The sequence below is a fragment of the Phalaenopsis equestris genome, unplaced genomic scaffold (assembly GCF_001263595.1).
Source record: "Phalaenopsis equestris unplaced genomic scaffold, ASM126359v1 Scaffold000540, whole genome shotgun sequence".
NCBI lineage: Eukaryota > Viridiplantae > Streptophyta > Magnoliopsida > Asparagales > Orchidaceae > Phalaenopsis > Phalaenopsis equestris.
Genome location: NW_018164980.1, coordinates 2,451,013 through 2,473,629, shown reverse-complemented (window position 1 = coordinate 2,473,629; position 22,617 = coordinate 2,451,013). Strand labels below are relative to the sequence as shown.

The following is a 22,617-nucleotide window of genomic DNA, read 5'->3' as shown; positions in this document are numbered from 1 at the left end:
AGGTGGCACGTATGCAAAAATTGAATTGACTGATGTATTTAAATCTATTAATGTAATATAAAATTTTATTGTAGTGACATTATTCATATAATTAAATTAACTTAATAATTATTATTACTTTTATATCACCAAAATAATTATAAATGTATCCATCACCTCTGACCATAATCAGCAAAGCCACAATTATACCCTTTAACAAACAACATTCTTATATACAGAACAAGAAAAATGTAATTTCAACTAACATCCTTCTCATTATAATGCCTTCCAAATGCAAATAAACACAAAAGGGGGGCCAAAAATAAGAGCGCAAAGAATAGAAAGAAAGAAGCTGCTATATATCTAAACATAACTGCAGTTACACATTCCAGATAGAAGCAACAGTATTTATTACTCTCTCTTGTCCACTTCAACTTCGCCTTCAATATCATAAACATCATCATCATTGTCGTCGTCGTCGTCATTATTATTATTATTATTTCTTTCTTTCTTTTCTAATTTAGTCAGCCCAATATTTCCATCCCCCGGTCCTTTTGTTAATGACTGGGATTCCTCATCATCAGCCTCGGCTTCGCCTGAGTATGCATATCTGTCCCAGAACAGACAGAGCAGATTGTTTTAAGAAGGGGCTTTTATACAATATTGCTTTTCTCCATGATTGGGTTTGCAAATTTGTTAAATCAAGTAAGACCAAAATCCAAAATCTACATGACCTAACCGAACAATTTAACCGATCCAAAACCAAACTGAAATATAATTCGATGATATATTTAGGAAGAGGAATTTACCTTTGAGAGCTTTGAGATGGTCCCCAGAGATAGCACAGTACGCAGAGGAGAGCAAAGGCAAGGACGTCCCAAAAGGCGGTGATAATCCATGCACTCTGCCACCTTTCACTGAATGGATCTGTAGCTTTAAAATAGACCTATGGAATAAAATAACACCAAAATGTAAATATTAAAATTCAGGTGTTAGATGTGTAAATATATCACACATTGTAAGATTATAATTGAAAAATAAAAGTTTGCATAAATCAAGCTGCAATGTGACGGTGTAGGTAGCGTGTGACTAACTAAATTATCATATGCCAATCTTCAAAATTGTTACATACGTACCAATCAATTTCTATGTATTTACATATATACCACAGCAACCTCTGCATGAAAAGGTGTATTTTACTTTTTAAAAGTTACAGTAGTGATATTTTTTATGTTATATGATAGATTTTGGTGGTATAAATGTTAAAAATAAAGTTTAGGCGTTTGATATGTAAATATATAGGAATTGGGTGGTATCTGTGTAAATGCCCCTATGATAAATTACAAAATAATTTGAGCAATGACAATCATTAGTTTAATCCATCATATTCTTCCAAATAGATTGAGAAGAAAATCATATATTCAACATTTTAGTTTCTGAATTCATTAACATGCAATGTACAATAATTAAAAAAAAAATCACAATTGTTGCTGATAAAACGATATTATTAACTAGTTTATCTTTTAGTCTATATATTATTAGTTACATAGTGCATAATGTTAATATCTTCATGATTGTTTATCTAAAAAAATCTATGCAAACTCTTCTTAAGAACAGTTAATTATTGAATATGGATCATACATACAATAACAAAGCAGGAAGTAATGGCATTTTTTGCATTTACATAGATACCACAGGCTTCTCATGTATATACATATCCAACATAAACTTCAAATTTTCGTATCACTTAAAAAAAAATACCGCTATTACTTACTTTTAAACAGAGGTAAAATAGCATAGATGTAAAAGACAGTTTTGGTGATGGATGTATAAATACATAGGCATGGTGTGGCATGTAAATCTTCCTTTTTTTTTTTTTTTATAAAAGAAATAATATAACTGAATTAAGGAATTTCAAAATTAATCCAAATAATGTGTTCTAAATTAATTTGGCTACATTGTAAGGAGCACATGTAACTTATAATTTAACCGTAGGAACACACAATTTAAGGTTTTTTGTTTTTTTCATGAGAAAACCTAGTCTCAGGCGTAGCCTCCCATTCCTCCCATGCCCAGTCACATTACTTCATAAGTAGTATTTTTTTATGAAACAGCAAAATAATGCAAACTTCATACTCTCATAAAGGCGAAATAATTTTTGGCATATATATATATATATATATATATATATAATGTTTAAGCTTAATTGAGATCAAACATTATTACATTGTTAATTTTTATATATTGATAAATCCTTATTTATTCTCATATCAAATTGTTCAATTTTAAAATTTGATTGGTGTTGTATTAGAAGTTTGTTGTTACAGAACCAATATCACTTGTGTTCATCAAAATATATTTAAGCAAACAGATTTGCTATATAGTCCTTTTTCTCTTTTCAATATATTAAATAATTGGAAAACTCGACAAAAGGATGTCATCAGCTTATGCACGTTTTGTATTCACGTATGAAACTATTTGTTATTATATTGCACATTATCATAGTATTTTCATATTGTCTTCAGAGGCTATAACAAGTTATATCTTTCTTTGTTCATAAAGGACTTTGTATAAAACGTTGTTGACATTTAAGTTTGGTGAAAATATTTAAAAAAACATGTTGATTTGATTGGAAAGTAAGTTTTGGGCATACTTTCGCATCTAGTTATGGATGGAATGAAAGTTGACGTTGTACTTCGATCTTCTTCTCGATTTGTTATCATGCGGCGTTACTTTATGTTATCATCTCTATATGGCGTTACTTTATGTTATTGCCTCCAACTACAAGGGAAAATGGCGGGCATATGGCAGAAGAAGTGGCGAGCAAAGCAGGGGGAGAAGTGGTGAGCAGCGGGCGCACAAGAGAAGCAATGGAGGCAGGGCAGAAAGCTTCAGTGGTGACCTCGAGCCGAAGCATCGTGAAGAAGAGGAGACGGGAGCTCGGTCTGATTAGGCCTTGCATGTGATCGAAGAGAAGGGAATAGGGTCCAGGTAGTGTGCTTGAGTTAGCGATTTGAGGGGAAAAAATTCCTTTTTTTATAATGTTTAATATTTAAAATTCCACAATTCGCGTACCATTCGCCCGTGCACGAGCCATATCAAAATGGGTGTCCCTCCCAGGTAACTTCGACGTTCTGGACACACTCACGAGGTCTGTTTCGTCATTTGGGATCGTTCAAACAACTTTGTCAACGATCGGGTCAAAAAATGTATCAAATTCAATTTTTCTTAAAATTTTAGTTAATGATCGATCGTTTCAAAAATTGATTTAAGGTTTAATTAATAGTGAAGCCTTTCAGGTGTAGATGACGCAAATTATGGTATTAATGTGTGTAATGTGCAAATTATGATGTTTATGTAAAGTGAATGTATAAATTGTGGTGTTTGTAATACAAGTTGCAGGATAGATTTATGGGGTGATGTGAATGTGCAAGTCATAAGGGGATTGACTGCGCATGCCAATGAAGTAGGATGCGTCAGACATGTAATTGTAAGTCGAAGAAGAGAAAACTCTCTTTCTTTTAGTGGTGTTGTTCCGGCTACTAGTTAACGTCATCGCTTTCAGGAGATTGGTCATTCAATCGATGACAGCTAATATAATAATAAAGATAAGAACTCATTCTGCATTGACTCTTTCTTGAACATCTACTCAATACTAAAAAAATAGCTTACTATAGTGAAATTAGCCGTCTATTTCTTATTAGCTAATTCCCGTGAAATGGAATGAGAATTGATGTCCCCTAAGGCTTTTAAATCCTATGTGGACTCTCTTTGGGCCTCCACGTGTTGGTCCTAACTACTCAACCCAACGGTGATGGTACATGATCTTAGTCACTCAACCAGGTGGTGATAGCTCAAAATCATAACCACTTGACCAAATGGGGATGACTTGGGACCACCCATGTGAGGCCCCACAAAAGAGTTAAGAGATGGTTTGAGCTTCTAAATGGTCTGGGTCCCGTCACTAGTCCTCCAAGATAGTTGATAGAAAAATGTTATGACTAGATCCTAGATTCTAAGGAGGAATTAGCTAGACATCATAAAAAATGAGGTCAACACTATTTCTCTAGTCTCATCCACAAGAAGGATATCAACAACGAAAAACATACACCAAGGTACATCCTCCTCTAAATGTCCAGTAAGAACATCCATAACTAAAGCAAAAGAGATATGTGCTTAAAGCCGATCCTTGATGTAATACAACTGAAATGAGAAAATATTTTGTCAATCCTCCTGTTATAACACAAGTAACAACTCTAGTATACATATTTCTAATGACTTTAATGTAAGTCATAAACACATTTCTTCTCTAGAACTCTGCATGTCTCTTAGAAACTTATCGTAAGCTCTTTCTAAATCAATAAAAATCATATGTAGATCCTCCTTATTCTCTCTATACTTCTTTGTCAAACCTCTAAAAAAGTGTATAGCTTCCAGAATAGACTTGCCCGACATACATCCAAAATGATAATAAGAAATTTTTGTAATACGTTTTAACCTATTTTCAATTACCCTCTCCCATAGTTTTAAAATATGACACATAAACTTAATTCCTCTACAATTCGCACTCTCTTGTGCATCCTCTTTATTCTTAAAAATGAAAACCGAAGTACTCTTTCATTACTCCTCAGGCATGTTTTTAGTTTTTAAAATAATATTAAAGAGTTTAGCAAGCCAATAAACTCTCATATCTCCTTAATATTTCCACATTTCAATTGGGATATTATCAGATCTTATAGTCTTTTCACCCTTGGTTTTCTTTAAAGTCTCCTCAACTTTTTTTTTATTAATGCGACAGTAAAAATGAAACATTTTATTATTATTAATGTATTTTCAAGAATCAAAATTATAAGGAAAAAAATGCAATTCAAAGAACTGCATCAATAATTGCATGAAATATAACACAGCTTCAGAGAAATATGAAAGAGTGAAGAACTCTTACCTCATATCCTATCCAAGCGACAGAAGCAATTACACAAACAGCCAATGCATTTGTAAATTTTCGATATATTTCCAACTTCACGGAACTCCTCCTTGCCTAAAAAGCCAGAGGAAGCCAAAACATAATTAAAAAGCAAAGCCATATTGTGTCCAATTATGACCAAAAATAACTGAAACCTTTCACATTTACCTGTAATTTTTCCAATGTTCGAGATAGCGATGTGAAAATCCACAGAATTAAAAAAGCATCCAAAAATGCATCGGGAAGTACTAGAAAAAGCCTTGTTTTGCCTGAAATGTCATTGATTGTTCCGACATTTTCGGTAATATCCAGCAACTCAGATGCTAAAAAGTAGGTAACACCAAGTAGAAGCACCTTCGAAGTAAGACCGCCAAGTGTCGGCCGAACAACCCCATATCCCATTGACACAGACAATAAAAGCAAACGTGATACTGTTTTCCTCACAGCTCCAACAGTGACCACCCATGTTGTGATACCTACAGGCCTTGCACCCGTGCTATTGAAGTTCAAAAACTCAAAGTACCAAAGGGTCATTTCAAACAAACCAAGAGCAATAACCAGGGTTATCCAGTTCTGCAGTGGCAATATATCCTTCCAAAACCTCAGATACTGAGAAAACCAGACGATGCCAAGTAGGAGATAAGCAACTGACATGAATACATAGAAGTTCATCAATGGAGCCATCCTTCCTGGCAAATAACCGTCAGGATTTTTCCAATATGTCATACCGGCCAGGGTAAGACCTCTCAGCTTAGGATCACAGGAGATGAAGAACAAGTTGTACATTCCTGTCTTTGTTATGTAAACATCTCGATTATCCATTGGTGCAAATAATAAATTTGCACTGAAATGTGTGTTTATTACAACAGGCCATTCAGGATTTACGGAAGAGGGTCTCCTCAGAACCTCCCCTTGTTTGCAACCCTCAAGCTTGGCAAGGTCAGGAGTACAACATATGGACCTTTGGCCACCATAAGCAGATCCACCAATATTATCCCGATCAGCAGCTTCAAATATTATAGCTTGGATCAACCCTGTACTGTGCTCCATGCTTGAATGCTGTTCTGCGGCTTCATTTGTCCTAAAGAATGTGATATTCTTAAATCTGCAGCAACACCCATTTTAAAATCTGAATGTGTGAGATATGACAATTTAGATGTTACCATGCATTACCAAAAGGTGAAAACTCAATTTTTTTTATAGGTATGTGTGCACTGCAAGTAAATACAAATCGCTTATTCTATATTGAAATGATGAATAATAAATGATCAAAGAAACAAAAAGTAACATATTTTTCTTCATTAAGAAAAAAACTTTGTTCCTAAAAAATGTACTGGGCCATAAAGCCCGTAGAAAATGATTAGAAGTTGGCATAAAAATGCATCTTGAATGTGCAGCTAAACTGAGAACTGGGAATCGACATTCAAACCATGCAAACTAGATGACATTCTTACAATAGCAGGTACATAATTCATTGCCAGCTCAAATATACCAGAAAGATACATAAAGCAAAGAATTTCAACTTAAAATAACAAAAAAATCGACTTCCACATAAAATCATAGGAGTCCCATCTAAATAACAAAATTATCAAACTGACGTTTTACCCAAAATCCTAAACATAAATAGGCTTTTTTTGTCCTTTGCCAGCCAAAACGGTTTCAAGTGTCAATTCACAGAGCCTAAAAGGCTAACAGCTATGAAATCAAACCTTTAGGTCCAAACCTGACAGAACAAAGAAAGCAATCTCTCAAGAACCAAAAACTTCGACAACTGAATGGCGTGCATGAACAAACGTAGGATTCACTGGACTTTAGGAGTTTTAGATAGAAAGGGGGTAAAAAAGGACAGCAAGTAGGAGTTCTCAATACTAGAACCTTCAGGAATGTGCGGCAACATAATCTAAAAGCCTATGACTAAAGGTATCATCTCAGAGCATCCACTGCCCCTAGGGTTTGCTTCTTTACTATTCTAATTGCCACGACAGAGAAAATTCATGCTAGTGTGCTAGGGTTATTGAGATTTTTACCAATTTTGAATGATAATAGCGCTTTCTTGGTAAGAACCAGAAAAAATGGTTTCTTATCGAAAAAAATAATGTATTATATGTACAACCTTAAGTAGTAAATTCATTTCATTTTACACAAATAAATAATAAAGGATGCACTAAGTGCATGAAGGCTCCTACTGATTATAAAAAAAAAGTTTATGTATGAAACATTATCCGGGCATTTGCAAAGAGTTGGCTTTTATCATCCAATGCAATTTATTGTTTTGTAATCCTTCCCACTAAGTTCAGGAGGTAGGTCATGTTTCTTGACATCGAGCTCCAGAAGTCCATTATTATTAAGTACATTCAATATCTTCAATAAATTTAATCAATTTCTATCAAAGACATCAACAAAGCCAGTTGCTCTGGAATGCCTGCTTAAAGAAAGAGCAAGTCTCATACGGAGAAGGTTTCAAAACCCATGATAACAAGAATACAAAAAAGATGACAAGATTTCAAAAATTAATACCAAGACATCGACTCCTCGGTCAAAGTTCTTTCTTGACCGTTGCAAGATCACTGACTAAAACAAGGAGAAATATTGGGAGCTTCATTCAAAACACTGCACATATAAGTTTAGGAAAGCACATATAAGTTTAGGAAAGACAACAAGGAAAAGAAAGTGGGCGACCTCCCTCAGGTCAAACACCAAAATTCAACAACCAGACTCAATTCAATCCTTAATGGCTATGTCAAGAGATAGAAAAGCGCCCACCATCATTCCTACACACAAGAGGAACTTTTCACCAAATGCATTAAAGTTAAGAATGAGATTGCAGCGCTATCATCAACCCTGTCAATATTTTAAGCAAATAGGCTGAATGTCTTTTCCTTTACTTTCATTCCAATAAATAATAGTTAGTACAATCTATTTTGGGTACATAATATTTTGTATAATCTATTTTAGGTAACTTAATTAATACATATTCATAATCTAAATATTCAGCTAAAAGGAAAGAATCCATGCAAATATAATATTTCATTCTTTGCAGTATTGCGAAGAAAGAAACTTTTTATTTTGTCTGATTTCATTTACTCCTCATTGATATCCCCCCTAAAATTGATGTTGGTTGATCAAGAAACATCAATTTGTCAACAAGAAATTGATGACGCTGTCGAGAAATAGCCTTAGTAAATATATCAGTCGTTTGAAGATCAGAGGTGATATGAGGAAGAGATGCAACACCATCCTCATAGGCTTCTCGAATGGAATGACGGTTCACTTCAATGTGTTTCGTGCACTCATGAAAGACAAGATTAGCAGCAATCTGGATAGCGCTAGTATTAGCTGCATGAAGAGAAATAGACTCAAGCTGAGAAAAACCAAGCTCAACCAGCACACCCAGAAGCCAAATGATCTCGGAACAAGCGGAGGACATAGCACGATATTCTGATTCAGTAGATGACTTAGTCACTCGATCTTGTTGTACATTCGATCTTGTTTCTTGCTCTTCCAAAAGATTAAAGAGTTGTCGAGAAATATGCACCATCCAGTAATAAATCGGCGTGTATCAGAACAACCGGTCCAATCAGCATCACTGTAGATTGTTAAGGTGATAGGAGATTCCGCAGAAAAGAACAAACCACAATGAGAAGTACCTTTCAAATACCGAACAATACGTAGAACTGTAGCTAAATGAATATGTATAGGTGCTTGCATAAATTGACTAATTTTTTGCACACCAAATGAAATATCAGGATGCGTAATAGTCAGAATTGAGACTCTCAACAAGTTATCGATATAGAAATGGTTCAGATAGAAAGTCACCATCATTCTGTTGATATTTGACATTTACTTCCAAAGAAGTATTAGTAGAGCGACCATCTTGAAGACCAGCCAAAGCAATAAGTCCCTTCGTATAGTTGTGTTGATGAAAAAAAATAACAGCGGGAAAATAATAAACCTCAAGTCCTAAGAAATAAGTTAATGATCCCAAATCCTTCATATAAAAAGAACCCTGAAGACGCTTTTGTAGCTGATACATCAATTGATTGTCAGATCTTGTGATGACAATATCATCAACATAGACTAATAACAAAACAATTATCTTGTAAGTTTTGCAAAGAAATAATGATGAATCATACTGAATTTGAATAAAAGAGAAGTTAAGAAGAGTATTGTGAAACTTTTCAAACTATGCTCGTAGAGCCTGTTTCAAACCGTATAGGGATCGTTTGAGCTTACAAACATCATGTAAATGTGAAGAAAACAAGCCTGGATGAGGAGTCATATAGACATCTTTTTTGAGATTCCCATGTAAGAATGCATTCTTAACATCTATCTGTTTTAAGAATCAGCCTTTAAATGCAATAATAGATAACACAGTCGGACAGTTGTCATCTTAGACACAAGTGCAAATGTTTCTTAATAATCAATTTTGTATTCCCATCGATTGTTAAGATCTACAAATCTTGTCTTATATCTGTAAAGAGAGCCATCAGATCGAAGTTTAAGAGAGTAAACTCATTTACAACCAATGAGTTTAACATCTGTAGGACATGAAACAATATCCCGTGTGATTGTCTTGAAGTGTTTGAAGTTCCTCTTGCATGGCTTTGACCCAGCAAATTTTTTTCGCAGCCTGAAAGTAAGAGGTAAGAATAGTGGTATTAGTTAAAATTGCAGAATACTCATATCTATCTGGAGAACATATACAACGAGTTGATCGTCGAAGACTTATTGGAGCAATTTCTGGATCAAGTTCGGGGAGGATTGAAGGTGAAGGGGGCAGACGTCGTGCGTAGACAATGTCCGGCTTTAACTGTTTTTCAGTCAAATTGTGGAAGTATAACTGTATCTAGTGTCGACACATGATATTGAAAGTAATATTTATGTTCAAAGAAAATCACATTCCAAGAAATATGTCAGCGACTATTAATCGAACCATGACACACAAAAGCTTTATGATTGGAACAGTACCCCATAAAGGCACATCGTACTAACTGAGCTGTCAACTTATGACGTTCATGAGCAGATAGATGAACAAAGCAAACACATCCGAAAGTATATAGCATATGATAATTAGAATGTTTACCAAAAAATTGATAGTATGGAGAATCATACTTCAATTGTTGAGATGGTAAACGATTAATGAGATAAACTACAGTAGATAAAACTTCAATCCAAAATTTAGCTGGGACATGAGATTTTATCAGTAATGTGCGCACAGTATTCAATAGATGTCGATTTTTTCGTTCAGCAACTCAATTTCGCTGGGTGTATAGGGACATGAACGTTGTGAAACAATACCTTTGTTATGGAGAAATGCTTGAAACTCATGAGATATGTATTCACTGCCAGACCGTAAGGTTTTTATGCAAGCAGAGAATTGAGTTTTAACATATGCTAAAAAGGTTTGAAATACAGTAAATATTTCTGCTTTGGAACGCAAAAAATATGTCAAAATGTCACAAAATGTTTGTATTGAGCATGTGAAATAACTGGTGTAATTCTCCAAACATCACTATGAATAATGCCAAAATATTTATTGGCACGACTGCCTGAATTGTCTGAAATAGAAAAATGTAATGTCTTACTTTTTTCAGTTTACAAACAGAACACTCAATTACTAAATTCTTATCTGTAGAACGAAAAACACCACTTTTATGTAAATGTTTCAACACCATATCATTTGGATGGCCTAGATAACCTAGTATTTTATATCAGATGCCCGTCTTATTCTCAACAACTGAAGAAGCTATCAACGTATTCTGAGGAAAAGTAAATTGTAATGAAAACAGCCTACCGACTTTAGGCTTTTTCGCTATCACCTTCCCTGACACCTGATCCTGCACAATACAACAATCACGAGAAAAATGTACGTCACAGTTATTATCCACAATTTGACCAAAAGAAAGTAAGTTAGTAGATAATTTAGTGGAAACCAAAATATGTCTGAAAGAGGAGTTAATATCACCGACTATCGTAATTGAAATATTATTTCCATCAGCAACCTGAATATGTTGAGTATCAGTGTACAGTCGTTGGTTATGCAATAATCAGTTGTGTCAGTCATATGATTTGTGGCGCCTTAATCAACAAACAAAGGAAAAGGAACGGGAGTAATAGTTTTATCTTTCCCTTGAAGGTCGAGAGCATAAAAGGCAGAGAGAATCAACTGTTGAACCATATCTGGTGTGACAACTGATTGATTATTGCCAGCAACTGTGGATGTCAAGCCAGGATTGTGAGCGTCGAATACCGTGGCATGAAGTGCTTGTGGTTTGGAGTTCCTGGGTCGTGTAGAGCACTCCGTAATAATATGTTCATTTTGCTTGCAATAATTACAACACTTTTACAATTACGTGTTATATGGCCAAATTTCTTGCAGTTGTTGTACTGCACTGATCCATTTCCTTTAGTCTGAGCAACATATGTCATATTAATTATTTCTGATGATCCATATGTTGTATTAATAGCAGTTTGTGTCGTCAATCTTTGTTCTTCACGCAGTAATTCACCAAAACAGATATACAAACAAGGAACTGGATCTCTGTTCAGCAACCCAGCCCGAGCAGTTTCAAATTCAGGTCTGTGCTAAACTGATCACGACGATTTTCTTCATGAATTGCCTGAAGATTAGCTAAGTTCTCATTCGTCACCTTAGCATAGATAATGTCAATATTCGCTCCATAAATTTAGATAGCCAAAATAATATTGTTCAATTGAAAGATTACCCTGACTATAATTACTCATGTCAAGTTTCAATTGAAAGTGTTTCGCAGAATTATCTTGATTGTAAATGAGCATCAAGTATTCCCTCATTTCTTTAGTTGTGTCAAAGGATCGTAAATTGTTCACCGTATGAGCCTCAATAGATCCCAAAATCCAGAAAACAATTTGAGCATCTTTTGCTTCCCATTGACCAAGATTTTTTGCCTCAGTAGGAGCTGGAGAAGACCCATCAATATGACCCCAAAGCTCCTTCCTTTTTAAGAACAATCTGAGTTGAAATTCTCATGCGATATAATTTTTTCTCATAAATCTGATAGCTAAAGTTTCACAAGACATTCTAAATAGAATTATCGTTGGTCGAAATCAACTAGAAATCAAGAAAGCCAAGATATCCAAAAATTCAAATCAATGATTTAAATCAACCTAAAAAAATCGTCTACTACCTTAAATTAGGAGAGGAGTCCAAAGCCAAGGAAAAACCAAGAGATCCAAAAAAAATCAAACAAGGCATCCAAAAAAAATCAAAGAAAACCAAACAAGACGGAGAAGTTGTTGTTGCGATTGAATAAGGCGAGAAGATCGCGGCTGTCGCGAGAGAGTTCGAAGCCAAGGAAAAACCAAGAGATCCAAAAAAAATCAAAGAAAATCAAACAAGACAGAGCAGCGGTTGTCACGATTGAATAAGGCGGGAAGATCGCGGTTGTCGCGATCGAACAAGGAGGGAATATCGCAGCGGCTGTCGCGATCAAACAAGACGGGAAGGTCACGGCTGGCAGGAAAATCGCAGCAGCTATCGCGGGCAAATGAGAAGATTGTGACTGTCGCAATCGAAGCAGAGCGGATCCGGCTAGGCAGAGGAGCAGCGGGTTTCCTTGGACTCTGACGAAGGCGGACGAAGATGCCGCATAACTCAAACAAAGACAAGAACGAGTTCTCCCGGGGAGGACCTTGGAAGTAGTCGAAGATGTCGGCCAACGATAACAAAAGCTAAAGAAAACCAAGTACCAAGGATTCAAACCAATTCAAGCTCTGATACCACGTCAATATTTTGAGCAAATAGGCTGAATGTCTTTTCCTTTGCTTTCATTCCAATAAATAATAGTTTGTACAATCTATTTTAGGTACAAAATATTTTGTATAATCTATTTTAGGTAACTTAATTAATGCATATTCATAATCTAAATATTCAGCTAAAAGGAAAGAATTCATGCAAATATAATAATTTTTTCTTTGCAGCATTGTGAAAAAGGAAACTCTTCATTCTGTCTGATTTCATTTACTCCTGATTGATAAACCCCTGGAGTCAAAAGAATTTGATCACCTCTAGTATTTTCAGGAGGCCTGGGTTGGAGAGGGCTACACAGTATCATTCATATATTCTCCATTAGGAGTCCATTCTTGTCAAAAGACGTGTATTAATGACACCCCCATCCATAATTCGCCATCGCTCCAGAGTACATCAAATGGTGGTCTACGAAATGCTCCCTTTTGCTATTTATCAAATCATATTTGAAAAACCATATTTATGGGATCATAATGTCATATAATTAGAATGAGAACAAAATAAATAAGTTTAACAAAGCATTATATGATATACCTTAAACAAAAATGAAGATTTACAGTCAATTGATTTTTGTTTTAATAAATTGATACAAAGATAATAGGACAAGTAAAAAGAGGAAACAGCAGTTGGCAAAGCTTCAAGTGTCTCTTTGTCCAGAAAAAGTAAACAAACAGCAAGGGTGTCCCTCATGGTTTAGGCAACGAAAAAATATTTACAGCAACATGCAAATGACTGCACTTCTTTCTTTTCATATCCTACAGGTCATTCTCCTATGCTCATGGGTCAAACTAATACGATTGTTAACGTTAAATGGGTAGATTATCACGTAATCATGATAATTACCACTAAAACTAGATATCCCCTTCCTCATATTGATGATCTTCTCAACCAACTCGGGCATGCTACAATCTTCTCCAAGCCTGTTATCAAGATCAGTTTACCATCAAATCTCAGTCATGGAATAGGATGTATGGAAGACAACAACAAGACAAGATGAACGCGCTTCAAATAACTGATCATATCATTCAGCCTTTGTAATGTGATCTTGAGGCCATAAATGAAGGATAAATGAAGTTTGTGGATGTTAATATTTAGGAGCCATTACATACAAAGCACACAAAACATTGCCATTTACAAATCTAAAACCCACTTCCATCCATTTTTTTCAAATTCTCACTCAAATACAAAACCTCAATCCATATTTTTCATTTTTATCAAACTCTTAATGGTTCGATCGTGGCACACATAAATGCATAGATTTGATAGTTTAAAAAATCAATTGGGTGCTAGTTTTGTAACTTGCATGCAGCTATCCCTAATCTTATATATTATCATGTATAGCCAAACCATGGCAAAAAAATCATGAGATTGTAAATAAAGTGTTTGGCCTCCAACAAAATAAACTATACCTTAATCACAAGTGTGATTTTGGTAAAAAAAAGCCTACTCTACATGGGGCTCGGGCTGACAACATGATAATTAAAAATGGCTTTGCACAAGGTGGAGGCAATCAAAAAGACTATTCTCGTCCATAAAAGGTTGGAGGTTCAGAGTTTCATGGGAGAATGCCAATATGTGAGAAGGATCGTCTACAACTTCTTTCTTACTTCACTTCTCCACTCCACATGGGTAAATCAGAAGTCTGAGTGGGAGCATAAATATGATGACACATTCCTCTAATTGGAAAGGAGAATAAGCGACGTGTTTATATTAGCCTTACCAAATATATAAAAATCTCTTAAGATTTAAGCTAATACATCACGGTATATTATCGAGGCAGCTTGTAGCTTATTACTCAGAAATTATAATTGCACACAAAAGCTATATTGCATACGACAAAGTTGTTTGCACTTTATTAAGAACTAATGCATTAGTAACCTTAACTATTTAAAAAATAAACCTTGGACCATATCAACACAAGCCTCCTCAATACCTCGAAAAAATAAATTCCATCAAAGTTTATATGAGCACGCCACACAAAGTTAGCAGCTTACTATTAGATCTATGCTTAAGGACAAATTTGTCTTTCATTAGCCTACGGGCAATTTACTCTTTAAATAGGGAAAATATGTTTAGGGTCAAGGTTATACATGATATTATTGTTGTGACCCTTAGGTTTAGGGTTTGTGAGAGATTTAATGTAGCTCGAATTGAAGGAATTGGGAGAGATCGCCTACCTCTCAAATTATAGGTGATTATCTTTGTATTCGTGCTGAAAATTTGATGTTCTTGCAATAAAATATGTATTTTCCCCACTGTCTTAAAATGCGAGGGCGTTGGCGGGGCGTTTTAGATGTTATTGAGTGAGGCGTAAACCCCATAAGCCCGACAGTATAAAAAAAATTAGAAATATAAATATAAAAAAAATAAAAACTGTTTATGTAAATATTTAACATGAAAGAAAAAAAAATTGTGGTTCACAACAGTGAAATTATTGTAGCTACAATAACCTCACCGCGGTTATAGTGAAATAATAACATTAAAGACTTTTAAAAGCATAAATAATCGCAAAACAATTCATTGTATCTGCTAAGTTACGGGAGAAGACGACGCAAAAGAAGGCGACAAGTGCGGGAGAAGACGATGGGAGAGCCTGTGTAAGAATAATAAAACGATGCGGGTGCAGGAGAAGATGACGCATACAAAGACAGCGCAGAAGAAGACGATGTGAGAGCCTGCGTGAGAAGGCGAAGACGATGTGAGTGCGGGAGAAGCTCGACGCAAACGAGCATGATCCAAGGTTTCATGTGAGAGCCTGCGTGCGAGACAAAGTCTACGAGCCTGCGCGGGATGACTGTGCAAAAGAAGCTCGAACCCCAGGCGGGGGGTACGCCCATGAGACTTGTATTGCGCTTCGGATCTTCCTGTGCATAAGCCCCGCACGATTTACGCCCCCCCTAATGGGCTCGAAGCGGAAGGCCTTACGCCACGCCCCGAGGCGCGCCCTAAGCGCTTTTTTAAATAAATGTTTTCCCTAATTTAAGTGGGAGAATCCTATCAAATAATATCAGAGCAATCGGTTCTATCAAGCAACGACGAAGCTATGGGAGGACCTAGGTAAGGTGCAGGTGGAAATCCCCCCCCCCCCCCAAATTCAGATTTTTACTTATATGAGAGGACAATTTAGTTGTTTGTCCCTTCTGAAATATCACTTTGTCATTCGTTGCCCTAGCACCTCCTACGTTAGGTATGGAGGGGCAATTTGCCCCTCCCTCAAAAAAGAGGTTGGTTCTGCCCATTGTCAGAGCGATAGTATCACTTCATCAAATTCTTATCAAATTTTTACTAGCGATACGATCGACGAAGGATCGCGAGATTGCGACATATAGAAGACCCAAAACACTCATCATTCACCTACTCCCGCTCAGTCCTCACGATATAAGCATGACCAAGCTAGCTACAGAAGTTTCACGGCTATTGAAAGATTGCAGAAATCGGGATAGCAGGAAAACATAATGTCTGGAGCACGACATACCTATAGGCTCGATACAATAGCGATCAAGCCATCTAAGAGGCAACGAAATGATCACAACTCACATAAATGTGTAACAAAGCCTCACGAAACATACACGATAGAAGGGATTGCGATGTACGGGACTATGTGTGACTGACCGAAACACGTGAAAATAAATGCGAGTCGTGTTATTTAGAAAACCTGAGATGGGATTGCGACTAAGATCAGTCGTCATGTGATTGAATCTCATGATACAATTAAGATTGGAGCTATTGGAAAGTGATGAAGAGATTTCAGAGTATATAAATTTTGCTTTTGTGATCGAAAATTTTCCTCGAAATAATATTGGCTAAGAAAATAGATGCCTTTGAGGAAAAATTAAAGAGAGTGTTGAGCCAAATCAAATCTGAAATAGACAAACATTTCTCGTCCATAGAGGAAAAATTAAAGAGACAGTTGAGTCACATTAAATATGAAATAGACAAGCATTTCTCGTCCACGAATGGGAGATTAAGCAGAGATTCACGGCTCTGAAAGAAATAATGAAGAAGATCATGAAGTTTTACACAAAACCACTCCCGGTCGCCGTTAGATCGAGTGACGGTGTCAGGAACAAACGCGAGCGGCAACAACCAAAAGGATTCGAGCTACATGAGAACAATGTCGGGCTGGGAATTGCAGTGTTTAATGAAAGAATCGGGAGTGGACTCGATCACCAACACTTGGAAAAAATAGCAAGCGTTGGACGACTCGAACAAACGAAAACAAGCATGATCGAACAAAGAAGTCGGGAAGGGTTCGAGCAGCAGCCTCTGGAGAGAATTGCATGACATCATGAGGTTTGGAATGAGCGACAGCAATCAAAATGGGGCAGCGTGATTCAGAGCTGGAGAAGATCGCTTTAAAAAATTTTGACATGAGATTAAGGGTGTGCATTCAATCAGTTTGGGTGAATCACCTTTAAAATTTGGCAAATCGATTTGAACCTAATCCAAAAATCGAACTATCGGTTTTACATAAACCAAAAAATATATATATTTGATATATAAAAAATAAAAAACATTGTCCCAAAAACTATTCATTCTTTTTAAAAACCAAACTGATCAAACATAATCTCTAGGCTGCCCAAGAATATCGCTAAGTAAATTTTGGTTCTCAGTTGGTTCGGTTGAAAATTTCTTAAAACCGAACCGGAATCCGAAAACCAAATATTGGCCTTTTAAAAACCAAAATCCAAACTTTTAATTCAAAACCGAACTGAATTATTAAATCGATTCGGTTTGGTTTGGTTTTCTGAATAAAACTAAATACTGCACTCCCCTACATGAGATAGGGAACCATAGTGTGTGGGCCCCGACGGAGGGTAGCTTCCAACTGCGACTGTGTATTTTGCTATAAAAAACTTTTAGGTGGAAGGCAGTTCATAAGTAATGATGAGAACATGACAGATGGAGAAGAGAGGGAGTTTGTAAGAGATTGATTTGGATACTGCAAAGAATTCAGAAGGGGATAAGATGGCGATGCTTCACAATAAACCTAATTTGTACAAGAGATTGTTGACATTGAAGACTGTGACGAGGGTGATTTAGAATGAAGTGTTGGGATTCTTGATCAAGTGTCATAGCATGAAAGAAAAATATGATGTGAAGTTGACAGAGATTTCAGTAATTGATGATCTACTAGATGAGCTGTTTGGAGCTGTGATATTCTCTAAAATTTTTACTGTAATTCAAAACATTATTGAATTCAGATGCATTCGTAGAATGTGTAAAATGGAATTTCGAGGCAGTGAAGGTCACTACGAGTTTGTAGTTAAATGAAAATTATTATTAGATAATAATGTCATGTGGGAGCCATACAACCTGATCCAACAATATTTGTTTTCAATCTTGAGGAGAATGTATCTTTTTGGGATGGAGTAATGTTAGGTCGGCACCTTAGGAAAAATGACTTATATTAGCCTACAGACAATTTAGACTTGTCATTTATTATGGTTTAACATAGAAAGGGCTAATCTGTTTAAAGTTAAGGTTATGCATGAGATTATTATTGTGAGTCTTAGGTTTATGGTTCGGGTGAGATTTCCTATCACTTGAATTGTAGGAATTGAGAGAAATCGCCCAGCTTTCAAATTTTAGGTGCTTATCTTTGTATCCGTATTGAATGTTTGATGGTCTTGCAATAAAATATGTGTTTGCCCTAATTTCTGTGGAAGATTCGTTTCACTTACCTGCAACAATTCAGCCTTGTCACAAATATAAGAAATACGTCCAAAACAAAATGACATAAGCTCTACCAATCGCTAATTTTACTTCTTTCACTATGATGATATAACAATCTTGCTTGTGCAACCCACTTAGTCAAGTGATTGAATACTTTGTCTCTAACTACAAGATCATGAGTTCAAGGTTTAGCATACAAATAAGTGAACGAGTTTTTTTTAAAAAAAAACTTGCTTGATGAATACATTAGTTTATACAATAATGGCGAGAACTTCAAAATTATCTTAAAAGAAGCCAAAATAAAGGATTTACTCTAAAAGATCACTTTAAAAAAGGGATAACTTTGTGTTTTGAAAGGTGGCAACCAATTGAAGTCATAAAATAAACACATACATGAAAAATAATCATACATTTGTGTGTTTCAAAAACTCTTCTAAACTTGTAGCATTACGAGTATTGGTTACTTATGCATCTTAATAAGGATAAATACATTAAATATTGTGCTCTTCGTTGCACTTCATAACCCTCCAATTGGAAATAACAACCCAACACTCCTTTGCAAGTTTTGGCTTAGTATTGGGATATCATCTTCAAGAATTTCCTCAGAGGCCTGATAACGGCTTGTAATGGTCATAACTCTTTGTTTGTTGCAAAGGACAGGCTTTCCAAGATGTTCATCCTCATGTCATATAAGCAAACGAACAACAGTAAGGAGTAAGTATGCAACTCAATTTTCTTCCACAAATTCATAGTCATACTAAGATCTAATCACAAAGTGGTTCATCTCTCGAAAGGCTTCAACTCTCATTAATCACCATCCAAAAATGTGAGACTAAAGCCTCCCATTATCTACTTTGCCTTCAATCCTTCCAAGCATGGCTACACTAATCGAGCCCCATTTGAAGTAAGTTGGGTCTAACATCCATAAAACCCAATGATCTCTTGAGGGAATCCGAGAAATGCATGCAGAGGTTGATAGCAACTTTGCAAATCATTGCAAAGCTATAAATATCAGTGTGATCGCCATTAGCTTGAAGAAAATATGAAGGAAGTATTGTTTGACTCCACGTCAACAAGGACTTTAAAGGAGAAGAGCACAAACACAAACAAATGCAATACGATGCATTATCAAATGATACATTATGATGAATATCAATTGGACCTTCCTGCTTATATAGAGATCAATGTTGTACTGAATGTTGAGAATCTCAGACCATTTGAATTTTCTTAGCTTGACAATAAGCCAAAAAAAGTTTTGCTTAGATTTGGGAGAAGAACAAGAATTGGACAGAGACATGAAGGTTGAAAAAGAAGATTACTACAACTAGTTAAGGCGGTAAAATAGCTAACAACATCAGCATGAAGTCAGAAGACCTACGTAATTCACCATATAACCTTTGGCATTTCCACTCTCCTTTGATGAAGTGACATTCATGCATGCTTTAATGTGAAGCATCATTATCTTCTTATTAAGGCAGCATCTTTAGTGAAGGGAGTTCCTTCATCTAGTTATCGCCCTCTTTATTTATAAGTGCCACCATCCCTTTATTCCCATATGAGGAGAGGCCTTTTATAGGCTAGCAGCAAATTTGGAGTTTGCAATCCCCCTTCTAGTGCGAAATAAGATTTCAAGTTTGAAGTTCCAAAAAAACCCCCTTCTCTTCTAATTCCCACTACAATGAATTATTTTCCAAGCTATCCCTCATATGCATATCCTACTCTTTTGACTGAAAAGATTAAGTATTCTTCCTCACGTGTATAACAACATCCTTGGAAAACTTCAATAACTCCTTAGCCAACTCTCTTCACCTTTCGACACAAGGATTTCTTTATCGGCTTCTTCTAATTCCATAAAAAAATTGCCTGAGAAGATAAGGATGAGAGTAGTACGCTTGGTTATGACTTAATTTTTTTTGGCAGATCTGTTGGAGGATGGGATCTTTCTCGGCAAACCTCAACTAACATCAGATTATGAAATGTCTTATATTCTATAAAAAAACATTGAATAATTCTAGAAATTAAGTTAATCTCGAACAAAATTTCTTTGTAGATGCAATCCCATTCAATGACGAGGCCACTTGATTAGTCCAACATTTTGTGTGGGAGGAATATTTAATGTCTCTATACAAATAGAGATGGAGATTTAAAGGACTTGTAAGGTGGATTAAATATGATTTTATTGATATCACTATTATTAAGCAAACTCAGAACTCAATAACTAGGCATTTGTTCCATAAACGATGAGTCAAGTCTGGTAGAAAAGTATTCTTGCAGACATTCAGGAGTGTTCAGTTGGGTTAAACTCCTATGAGGCAATTGAATTTAATAGCCGTCTGCCATCAGATGAGTTGTTTCTGATCAGTGTGATTAATGGCCAGCAACGCCTACAAATTTGATTTATATTTTTATAAATTCAATCCAAAACAAATCTATTTATTGTTTATTTCAAATACAGAACAGACTACCTTGGAATTGCGGCTGAATGTTAAGCAATATAACACTGAAAACGCGACACAATACTTCACTCTGCTAATAATGTAGTAACTCAGCTTTCCAGCTGTTTCGTCCTCCAAATCTCCCTCAACAACACAATCAAACAATTAAAACATCCAAAACCAGGCGAATTACCTCACAAAACATTACCAGTTCTACTCCTCCAAGTAGTTCTATGGCACAATTCATCCCGATCTCCAAAAATCTTCCCAATCTTCCAACACAAATGATGGATCCAAGAGCGACCGACGCAGATTCAAACAACAATAAACTTGATAGAACATCGATGTAGCACGATTACCTTATAAAAGAGTTGCGACCGTCCGAAGCAACAATTCCCTCGCTTCCTCCGGAGAGCAGGACTGCATTGCCAACCTCCTTCGTAGGTATGAATCGAGCCATCCACCTCCCCTATGCCAATCAGCACTGCTACCGTGAAAAGAACGGCGGCAGCAGTTGAGACAGTGGCGGAGAACTCCATAAGGGAGAGAGAGAGAGAGAGAGAGCAGCTTAGGGCTTCTTCAGTGATAGAACTAGAGCTACCGATGGCAGGAAAGAGAGATGGTGGCATATGGCTTTGAGCCGGTGAGGATTGGATAAACGACACAGAAGAAGGAATTTGGCTGTTGCGTACCAAACAGTTGACACGTGGACAATTAAATAAAGCTAATCAAGCTAATGGGCTGATATTATGATATTTGCAAGTTTTATTGATAAAAGTTTTTAAATTATTATTTATAGGAAATTTTATTTTAACATTCAACGAGGAAGTAATTTAAATTTTAATAATTAATATTTTTAATGTATTTTTATAAAATGTTGTGTTGGTTTTTAAATACATTTTGAGTGCTTCTTTTATAATATTGATCCGGAGAACATTTGATTCTCCTTCTGTCATACCAACCCTTTGAACTTTTGTTTTGTTTATATTATTTGTCCTTGTCCTGATGTCTTATGCACAAATTTACATACTTTATACTTTGACCTTGTCACCAAATAACACAATTGATCTCGCATAAATTTCAATGCATTTTACATTGCACAATTTTTACTTACATTTAGAATGTTGGTTAACATTCTCGATGTAAGTCCCTTCTGGTGAATTGTTCAAATCCCCTCTGACATATAGTTTGACTTAAGAAGGTAGTACTCGAATCATCAGGCGTGTTAGGAGTGACTAGAGGCTCGTATAATAGTCTCTGGTCGAATTGTTAGACATGTTAGGAGCTAAAGATTTAACATATACTAATTATTTAATAAATTGTTCTAGCCTTTTTACTTCATATTTTTAAAATCAAATCAATGCATGATATTTAAAAGTTATTTCAAGTAAATTTTAAAATAAATAAACATACTTCAGCATGGCAAACATATTTTACTTCAAATCAACTACATGAATTTTACATAAATACCATCCAATTCTTATGTATTTAAATATATATATATATATATCACATCAAATATTTTATATTTACATACATAGTGTTTTGTTGTTTTAACCGTATTCTTTATATTTATGTCACTCAAATCTTTCGTATCACATGAAAAATATCATTATTTTAACTAAATAAATAAATAAAATACACATTTATTTGTAAATAAAGTGCACATATAAGTAGCAAATTGAAGCTTGGATTCCTAGATATGTAAATAAATAGAATTTAAGTGGTATGTATGTAAATCTTCCAAATATAATACATAAATTATAAAATAAAATGAT

General features: G+C 35.5%; 2 protein-coding genes across 2 annotated transcripts in view; one reads left to right on the top strand and one right to left on the bottom strand.

The window, feature by feature from the left end:
* The window catches only part of LOC110028913 (patatin-like phospholipase domain-containing protein 4), a 51,992-nt gene extending 49,180 nt beyond the window's left edge, over nt 1-2,812 (top strand). The window contains exon 8 of the mRNA XM_020730967.1: nt 2,768-2,812. The gene's annotated coding sequence lies outside the window, so the exon portion shown is untranslated. The remainder of the gene's footprint in view (nt 1-2,767) is intronic.
* LOC110028912 (transmembrane protein 87B) lies at nt 192-21,478 on the bottom strand. Its single transcript, XM_020730962.1, has 5 exons — nt 21,199-21,478; nt 5,111-6,047; nt 4,922-5,017; nt 789-925; nt 192-589 (listed from the first exon to the last, which is right to left on the bottom strand). The coding sequence occupies exons 1-5, from the start codon at nt 21,297-21,299 to the stop codon at nt 391-393; spliced, it is 1,470 nt and encodes a 489-aa protein (XP_020586621.1). The 5' UTR covers nt 21,300-21,478; the 3' UTR covers nt 192-390.
* Nucleotides 21,479-22,617: the final 1,139 nt, after the last annotated feature.